This window comes from Pundamilia nyererei, unplaced genomic scaffold (assembly GCF_000239375.1).
Source record: "Pundamilia nyererei isolate P.nyererei 1_Seehausen unplaced genomic scaffold, PunNye1.0 scaffold00064, whole genome shotgun sequence".
Taxonomy (NCBI): Eukaryota; Metazoa; Chordata; class Actinopteri; order Cichliformes; family Cichlidae; genus Pundamilia; species Pundamilia nyererei.
Genome location: NW_005187465.1, coordinates 1,719,467 through 1,729,884, shown reverse-complemented (window position 1 = coordinate 1,729,884; position 10,418 = coordinate 1,719,467). Strand labels below are relative to the sequence as shown.

The 10,418-nt window shown below is 40.1% G+C and overlaps 1 protein-coding gene across 1 annotated transcript in view; it reads left to right on the top strand.

Moving 5' to 3' along the window:
* The first annotated feature begins 4,819 nt into the window (after positions 1 to 4,819).
* Positions 4,820 to 10,418, top strand: part of LOC102213107 (sodium/potassium/calcium exchanger 3) — a 28,016-nt gene continuing 22,417 nt past the window's right edge. Inside the window, exon 1 of the mRNA XM_005735491.1 lies at positions 4,820 to 5,277. Within this exon, the coding sequence (XP_005735548.1) occupies positions 5,175 to 5,277 (103 nt within the window). The 5' untranslated portion in view covers positions 4,820 to 5,174. The remainder of the gene's footprint in view (positions 5,278 to 10,418) is intronic.

Here is a 10,418-nt window from a genome sequence, read left to right as displayed (position 1 = left end):
GTGTGTGTGTGTGTGTGTGTGTGTGTGTGTGTGTGTGTGTGTGTTTGTGTGTGAGAGAGAGAGAGAGAGGGAGGGAGAGTGAATGTGTGTGTATGCTGTATATTGGATTTTAAATGGCCAGGCCACAACAAGTACATGAAACCTGCTGTAAGTTTGCAATGCTCGTGTAGACTTCCTGCCATTAGTTAAACTAAACTCACAATAGATGAGTCACATTCATTAGATTTGATTTGATTTGATACCCATCTATAAAAACAAAAAAAATAAATGGTTTTCCTAAAATGTATTTAAAATGTATTTAAAAATATACCCAACAGTTTATGTAGGCAGGCTAATGCGGGCCAGTCTAAGGTTACAGAAGATTTGTGTTTTGGAAAAATACTCTTACTCGGTTGGATTTCACTCAAGTGAAAAGTGAAAACACGTATTTTACGGATATATCTCAAATAAAATCTAAATCTTAACAATTTAAAATACTAGATTTACTCAGGTTGTGCACTGCATTCTTCTTTTGATCTAATGCAAACATACGGACAAATGCAGTAGTTTTGTAAAGCAAGCAGTCTGTTAATAAGTGATATACTTCATAAAACAACACCTACAAGTCAGTGATAAACTAATCCGAGTCCTGCCAGCCTGCCAAAAACTCTGGAGTTAAACATTAAAAATGAAAAACACCAGGGCGCTGCAGGCTCTCTGGTGTTGAATGAGGCTGCTTCACCTTTTTTTTCATTCTCCTGAAGTGAAAATGGGTCTTTTTTTAAGGTCTTAATTTTTTAAAAGAAGACATTAGCCAGACCGCTTCTATCGTACAGTCCATCCACATTTTACGCAAAAGGGTTTGTGTGCTTTCTGGAAACCTGGCAGGGTGGATTACTAGCAGACCGGACTGCAAGAGTGTTTCTTCATCTTCACCCTGTTTCTGGAAGGTCTCCATGTGACAAGTAGCCTTTGTTTCTGCATACAGATGATCCATGCACACTTCTGTCATTTTTATTTTGCATTACTTCAAGAACTGGGAATGAGAAAATAGGGAAGAAAAGAGAGAAGTTAAATATGTTTTCTTTTTCATTCTTTCTCTTTAATCTTCGTCAAAGCAGAAAATCTGAATCTGAAGTTGAGTGTCCTGAAATAAAATGTATCACTTGACTCGAGTTTTTTGGTGTTGCAAACGAGCCACGTGACTCTTTTGGCTGACTTGTGCTAATAATAACAAAAGTATATTATGTGACTTGTCAGGGTGGACATTTCCTGTGAGAGCGAGCTCGCTGGAGAAATGAAGCTTTGAAATCTCCTCCTGCCGCTTGCAGTCGGGAGGAAGTGGACACAAGGAAAGCAACATCTGCACAGCACTATGCAGCTTAATTAATTAAGAACAACTTTATGGGGAGATTAGCAAATAGAATAAATGATTGCAGCTAATTATACTTCATTCAGTGAGGTCTCCACTACCTCACTACCTTTATCTGGATGCTGTTGTTAGTGAGCTGGCCAGATGCATCACTACATGGCACTGATATAGATACAAAAACAGCATAAGATGATACAGTGAGAACCCCCGCACACACTCCAATACACTTCTTAATGAAACCATTCTCACCTTGCTTTGTTTTGCAAACTCAAATCTTTGCTTTTAGTTTTATGTCTTTATGCGTTTTACAATTTTACCGAAAGGCCAAAAAAGAGAAGAACAAAACACCCAATGATGCTGAGGGACACAACTAATGATCTTTACCATTTTACATCTGCTGGCAACTCGTGGAGAGCTGATCTTGTGTGGAGGACCGTCAGAGTTCATGGGATTGTTACCATCTTGTTCTGTTATTTGAAATGTTTATTCTTGTGCAATGTTCACCTAGGATATAAACTTAATATTTTCCATGATGGGTGTTGTTCTGGCTGGTGTGGTCAACTCACAACATGGTCTCTGGTCTGCTCCTGTCATTGTTTGTTTGGGCTTTTGGCATACCTAAATGTTTTACAAGGAGGGAAATGAAACCATTTGCTAGCCTTGGATATAAAAACGTAAAATTGCATTTATCTGGCCAGGAGGAAGCTGGAGTAATCAGAGAAAACTCATGAGGTTCAAACCTGATTATATAAATGATGGATATGATGTTAACCACTGGTCATCTGGACTTGAGTTTGGCATTTTGACCATAGCCAATGAAATAAGGGATTGAGAGCACAAGGTCATAAGATAAGCATTTGCTGAGGTCATATATAAGGTGAACTTTCCTATAGACTTAAATACAACATGACCTCCTTTGTGCAAAGAGTTGCCCCCTGCTGGCTGTTTCTGCACTAGTTGTGCCAGACTGCTGATCCTTGTGGGTAAGGGGTTAAAAGGCTGTGGTCAACGAAAATAATGAATGGGGTACTATAGAAAATAAATTACCTATTTTATAAGTGTTCTTGTGAGTCTGAGTCTTGCAACTGCTCTGTGTTCCGCACTGTAATTACTCCAGTCCTTTTTGGCCACAATAGAACCATTACACTATATATTTATTGCATTTTGTGTTACCCTCTTGGTCAAATCTTCAATGTGATATTTTTCAATCTGATATCTAAAAATCACATTTCCAAAACCTGATTGCAGCTTCTACTGGTAAACAGAAATGTGTTTTCTGTTTACAAATAACTTAATATCATGCATGAGAGATTTTTTTGATAGATTATAGGTTAACAAGTCATTTACAACACAAGCGATCATTTTATGACAAATGCAAATCACCTCAGTTACTAACTCAGTTACTTTTTTGAAGAAGTATCTATAACTAATTACTTTTTCAAAGTAACTTGCCCAACAGTGATTGTAGCACTGCAATAGAGCACTTTGCTCTGAGACTGCAGGTTTACTTGCGGTTCCTCGGGTAGAATGGGAGGCAGAGCCTTCAGCTTTCAGGTCCCTCTTTTGTTGAACCACCTCCCATTTGGGATTCGGGAGGCAGACACCCTCTCTACTTATAAGATTAGTCTTAAAACTTTCCTTTTTTATCAAGCTTATAGTTAGGTTAGTTTAGCTTATAGTTGGTTATGCTGCAATAGGGCTAAGGTGCTGGGGAGGTTCCTCTTTACTCACCTTTTTCCCCACTCACTGTGTTTATACACCACTTTGCATTTAATCATGAGTAGTTGTTAATCTCTGGTTCTCCTCCATAGTGTGTCTGTGTTCTGTCTACCTCCCCTCATCCCCAGCTAGTTGCAACAAATGGCCATGCGTCCCTGAGCCTGTTTCTGCTGGAGGTTTCTACCTGTTATAAGGGAGGTTTTCCTTCACTGTCACCAAAGCATTTGCTCATAAGGGATCATTGATTGTTGGTGTTTTCATTATTTCTCTCTGTTATTTTAGGGTCTTTGCCTTACAAAAGCACCTTAAGGCAATTGTTGTTGTGATTTGGTGTAATATAAAGAAAACTGAATTGAATTAAATGTTTAATTTAAATTTCACAAATAGCTCCTTCAAAGTCTATATGTTCATACTGTATCTTTCTCATTATGTTTTTCTCCTCCTCCACCACTCCTCTCTCTCCTCCTTCACTTCCACTTTATCCTTTTCCTCCTCACTTCAAGCCTCATCTCCTGAGCTGAAGACAGAGCTCTAATACACAAAAATGTGCATAAACATGTTTATCCATTCCCAATATTGTTGCAGTTGCTTGCAACCTTGATGTATCTGGACAGCTGACAATGAGCTGGCTAGACAACGACAACAGCTGGTTATAAGTTAGCACTAAATGCTAACTTATATAAGTTAGCCTAACAACTAATGTTAGGCTTGAGTGTCATAAAAAAGGACACTTTCCCTCTAATAAACAGTTTGATTATATTCTCACATCTTAAGAGAGTTTATTCACTAAGTATCCAAGTCTGAAAATGTTATATCCACTTCAACGAAGGCTAACAGCAGCTAACAGCAGCAAAAACTGCAGCGCTTGCTAACAGAAAAAGATGTCCTCAACAACTGACCTCAGTATTGCTGCCTCTGATCAGAAGGGAACTTGTTTGACTAATTGAGTTGTATCGGACTCCTTTCACAAAGATTTACATCCTCCTAGCGTAAATAGACATGGACACTGGCTGAATAAACAGCAGACCTAAAGCCTACATTCACCAAATTTGTTTTTCCTAGAGCGACTACAGTAGATAAGATTATGTAACTGAACTGAGAGGAAAACAGAATTCAGTTGACTGCAATCTGCAATCTACTGACATCTAGTGGTGAAATTTTCCACACTGTACCTTTAAAGAAAAATAATTGAATGTACTGAATATGCTATGTGTTTGTTTCTTCACTTGTTATTATTAGAATGTGTTAAATTTGTTGTAACTTCTGCTGCTCTCTTTGCCAGGTCTCTCTTTAAAAAGAGATGCACTAAGGTCAGGATATCTTCTGTTTTAAGGTTGTTGGTTTTTTTGCACATTTCAAATTATAAACAAGTACAAGAAAGAAAATATTTAGAGCCGCTCAAGGTTCCCTGGATGTGAAAGCGATTATCTAAAATACTGTAACGCATTCGGCTCCAGTTTCCATCATTCCCCGCTTTGCACCCCTGTAATTAGGTGAACCAGGTGCGCTCAGCCAATCAGGTGTAGACAGAGCATTGCCCCAGGGGACGTTAAATCATACAGTTCTTCTGGAGAGGTGTCCGTCACACCTCGCAGTGTTTTGCTTTAATAAGCCACAGCTTGCAGCTCGGAAAAGTGGAAATATCAACCACATGTCATCTGCTCGACATCGGCTGCGTTTGTCGTCGCCTGGTGGCCGCACGGGGGAAGCCCACAGCGTGAGCAGACAGGCAGAGTGAAGGCACACAGGGCTCAGAGCATGTCGCCTCCTGTTGCTGCAGCTCACTGTGGGATCTGCTGTCGACCTTTCACACTGTACACATGACGGCGGAAAGCTTTTTTGCGCCTCTCCTCGCTATGTGCGACCCGGACCTTTGGATGAGTTTACCAGCAAAACGTCTCCTCTGAGCCTGGAGGGGGGAAAATAAAAAAAAACGGGTTTGTCGTTTGCGGTGATTTTCTTTTTTTGACACAACTTGTCAGAGAAGTCGTTTTCTGCTCCTGCTACTGCTGGCGGTTTGTTCGGAGCTTCTTGCGGTGTAAAAGTGTGAAACAAGTAAAAGAGAGTAACAGATGTTTCTGGTGGATATGCGGCCGGCTGAGGAATGAAAGCAGCAGCGAGGCACCGGCGGCCCTTCCAGCGGTTCTGCTGCTGTGGAGTCGGGCTGGTCGCCGTCATTTGGCTCGCGCAGGTCATCCAGGCACCAGGTGAGACCTTAATATAGACACAGAGGCTGAGCGCGCCTGCGTGCGTCTACTCTATAAATCCGTACAAATATCAGCTGTAGGATATCTCGTAAGATTGAAATAAAATGTAAAACACATTCTTTCTCTTCACATTCGCAGTATAATGAATCTGACTTTCCACGCATGTGTGTTTGCTCTCAAGAATGAGAAATGCCGCTGCTGTGCCCACTTAGATGCTAAATTATTATTATCTCGTTCTTATATAAAGATTTATGATGATTAATTCTCTGCATCCTGGCAGTGAGGAGGAGAAACCAGAAGGAAATTGTTTAAAAACGCGCACACACGCACTTAGATGTGTATTAAGGTAGTGCTTCTCTCAACTAAAGCCACATGAAACTAGTAGAAACGCTGCATAATTCATGTGTTTGTCTTCGAGAGAAAATAAAGATGTATGTATTACATACACCTGTGGTACAGCTGCCGATGCACGTGTGTAGAAATACATGTACATTATTCCAACACTTAACGGTGATGAATAAATAGGAGAGCAGGCAGGTGCGCACTGGATTGATTGTCAAGTTGGAATCTGCAGCAGGGTCTGTTCACCCTGAGGGAAGGTGACAGTTTGATGATTACATAAAGCAGTGACAAACTGTGGCATGTTTAAATCCAATCACTGCGGATAAGGTCACTTATGGGTTGGGCGTTCAATTTATATTACATCTTCATCTCTGAAGAGTTACTGTATACAACAGGGCATGTTAAATTTTTCGGGGCATATTTGCCTTATCCCCAAATAGACCGCCTGCCCTGTTAGTGTCCTCTTGTTCCCGAAAGCAGCGAACATGGTTTTCAGTGGACAAAATAAAATGTTGCTAAGTGTTGTTAATTAATAGTTAAATTAATCTAATTTGTCTCGGTTCGTTTCTTTTGGCAACATGTGACATAACTCATATCCCCTAGGACTGATGCCTGCAGCCTCCAGGGTAAAATAAACTTACATCTATAAAAGGACATGTAGTGAAGGAAATGTCACATAAGTAACTGGCTTTATAATTTGTGTATACACACACCTCCATCTTTATGTGCTTCCGTCTCCTTAAAACACAACCCCTCTAAGATTATGCGACACTTCCAGTTGCATCAGTAGCCGCTAAGTTAGATGCGTTATTCTCATCTAGCAGCATTGCACCTAAAGGCATCACCCCACCCCCTCACCCTTGTCCTCCTCCAGCTCATCATCATCCCCTCATCGCCTTTGCTGATGTGATCCCTCGCTGTCACGCACACTCATCAGCACCAGCATCACCAACTGCGTTGCACCCCTCTGCCACCCTTTGTTCAGATAAATATTTGAATAGGTGAACTTTTTGTTCCATCACTAGTGTTTTTTTTTTTGGGCTTCATCCCAGTAGCACAGGACATCCTTGGTGGAAGAGTGTCCTTCTGAATGAGCCGTGTCATTAATATTTATACTTCACCTTTAAATTATGAGTGTGCCCATCAGCTCTGAAGAGGGTTTCCGAACTGAGACCAAGGCTGCTCAACTTAAAACCATATAAAAGCACAAAGCGCTGGGAAAAGCATGTGTCCTGCTGTTTGTAATGATGACAGGCAGGTTACTCTCACAATAGTTGGAAAATATTACACATACTGTAGCATCCTGAATACCACTGCTCCGTTAACCATTTATGGATGTGTAGCTCTGTTTCTATCAGTCTGATACTGGGGTGGGGAAAAGAGAAGCTTTACATTAAGGATTGGGAGAATGCATTACAATCCAAAGCAAACTGTTGTCAAGTATTTCTGTGCAAAATCATGTTTACTGTGATTTTTGCCAAAGAAAAAGATTAATGGTAAAATATTCATTGTTTTTAAGCAATGCAAAACACAAGAAACACCCTTCGGACACCAATATTACCACATGAGCAAGACACTTCCAACATGGGAGCTCATCTCAGTTTCTGGGAAGATGTAAAAAAGCTTAGCAGGTTTAGTGAACGTTAATCTTTTTCACATTTTTCTGTCAACTTTGCAGAAGTAAACATAATATGAAAGCAAAGTACACACATGGCTGTACCAATACTGCTAATTTATATAACCAGCAGACATGAGGCAACTTTGGGATCATTTGGAGCTGTGTTTGCGTCTACCTGATAAAATTCAGCGTATATGTGAACTTTTAATAGTACCAAGTTTCTGTAAAGTGAAACACACATTTTGCCCGTGTTGCTGGGCATCTACTGCACGTTCGCAGATGAACCCACGGCTGATAAGATCACTGAGAATCAACCAATCAATTTTTTTTAAAGCTGCATAAACCTGACAAAATGCTCCACGTGAAATCTTCATGCTTTTCCTTAAACATCTGCATGAAGATTACAGTGACACATCCACGTATGTAGATCTCGAAAGATTGAACAGCTCAAGTATTTGGATCTTTTACGTAAGTAAAGGTAGCAGTACTACAGTGTAAACACAGATAGTAATGTTGCTGCTCACACAAAATAACGGTGACATTTTAGGATAGGAACATTGTGCACACGTCCAGATGCCTGTCGCTGAGGTACGTAGAAAGGTTTGGCACGTGTTCTTCTGTTATAAAAAATACTCATCATCCATGATTTGTTCCTAACTGTCCGACTTTAAAATGTCTCCACACTTGTTTTAAATTTTTGATTTGGTATTGTCTGCACTCAGATGTTAATCAAAATGTGGCTGAGGTATAATTCAGGTCAAATTTAATGTTTATCAGCTCTTTGTTTAGCGACACAGGACACTTACTAAATGTGCAGTGTGAATGTCAAAGAGACCCAGAGGACTACAGCGTTATCTATGTGGAAACATTGCAGTGTTTCTGTGTAGATAACAGTGTTTCCATGAGAAGATTGGACTGCAAAATTATGTATTTAAAGGTTATGTGTTTATACTGGGCCATTTCTCAGCAGGATTAAGGTATTTCCATTCAAACACCTCATTTCTTGTTCCATCAGCTTTCATCACTGATCAATCTGGTTCCTAATTCCTTTGTTTACATGTAAATGTTAGGGCCTCTAGCAGACAGTCTTATCTACTGTAACAGTAAAGTTGTCCAAATTTTAACACCATTGATCATTAAGGTAAAAAGCACCTTCTGTTGAAAGGTCAGCGTGAAAGTAAACACTGCGTTCTTAATGCGTGGAAAGTGTGTGCATGTGTAATTTCTGTTGCAAAACTTGTAACTTCAAGGATGTCTTTAAAAAAACGTTTATCTAAATCTAAAGTGATAAATTCAGAGGCTAATATCCAGCGAGCTGCAGTTCTCTGGGCTAAAATACCCTGTTGATCTCAGAGGTCAGAGGAGAATGACCAGATTAACTCAAATAACTGCTTGTTACAACCAAGGTATGCAGAAGAGCATCTCTGAACACGCAACACATTAAACCTTGAAGCAGCTAGGCTACGGTAGAAGACCACAGCACATGCCACTCATGTCAGCTACAAACAAAAACACTAAGGCTACAACTCACACACAGGCTCACCAGAATTGGACAGCAGAAGATTAGAAAAGTGTTGCATGGTCTGATGAGTCTCAATTTTCTGCTGCCACATTCAGATGGTAGGGTAAACATGAAAACATGGATCTATCCTGCCTTGTATCAACAGATCGTGCTGCTGGTTGTGGTGTAATGTAGTGGGGAATATTTTCCTATCACACTCTGGGCCCGCTTCTTATTGTTTAAACACCACAGAGTACTGTTGCTGCACACGTCCATCCCTATATGACCACAGTGTACCCTCCTGTGTACCATCACGTACAGTGTATATAAGATTTCTGTAGTTACTGGACATTACACCAGCCTAATAAAAGGTCTATTTTTAGTTCATTTGTTTGCATTTGGTACCTCAGCACTCCTACACTCCATAACTCGTGACACTTTTGTTAGACCTGATTGTTTTATGATGTGCGTTTGATTTGATGCCCTAGTAAACTACTTTGCAGGGTAGATTTTGAAGCTTGCTTAATTAATTATTATTGATTTGATGATTTTAAAAGCATACTTTTATAAAGAATTATTGACCATGTACATCTTTTTTCCTATAATATAAACCTATGTAAAATTCATAGGTTTTTCTTCAAGGTTTATCTAACCTGGCTAATCAACCTTGTGTATCATCCTGTATTCTTCCAGCAAAATAATGCGCTGTGTCACTAAGCTCAGATAATCTCAAAGTGGTTTCCTGAACATGACAATGAGTTCAGTGTACTCAAATGGCCTCCACAGTCACCAGGTATTAATCCAATATAGCACCTTTGGGATGTGGAGGAGCAAACAATGAATAAGCAGCTGTGTGGCCAAAATCTCAGAGGAATGTTTCCAACACCTTGTTGAATCTATTTATGAAGACAAAAGGGAATCCAACCCAATACCAGCAAGGTGTTTCTAATAAAGTGGCGAGTGAGTGTATTTTTCCCCACACTGGAAGCTATTGCTTATTCAGTGTTAAAGATAAAATTGATATTTGCTTTCTGGTAAGGAGGTGTGACAGTGTTTTGATTAATCAACAGACAAATTAATTAGTTCAACTGTAAATGGCTTTTAAAATATCTACTCTTCAAAACCCAGATATATGATACAGTTAGTCAAACAGCCATGATGTGTGCAGATCATAGCATGTTGAGATTACAGGAATAAACATCACGTATTTATGTCTCCTTTTTTTAATGAGCTAAAATGTTGGTTTAGGCATTTATAGATGTGTCCCAGTGAGACGTGTGAAACGCGGTACAGAGCCATCTGTGGCAGAAACCTATTTGAATTTCACACGAGGCGAGCTCCTCTTGATACCTCAACATGAAAGCCTTCACGTCTCTTCTCAGCCTCGACCGCTGCCCTCGTGAAATGGGCTCATTGAGCTGTAAGGTACAAAGGGACACGACAGCACCCGGCAATCACGAAATGCATCAGAGGCAGACGCCGAGAGGCCTCATAATAAAAGGATGGCGTGTAGTAGAGAGCGTAATAACTCCCTCGCTATCTTCTCAGCCTGTAGTGGAAAGCTCTCAGTGGGTGGTGGTGGAGAAGGAGATCTGTATATATATTTATTTATTTATTTTTCCCATATACAGTGGGGCAAAAAAGCATTTAGTCAGCCACCGATTGTGCAAGTTCCCCCAC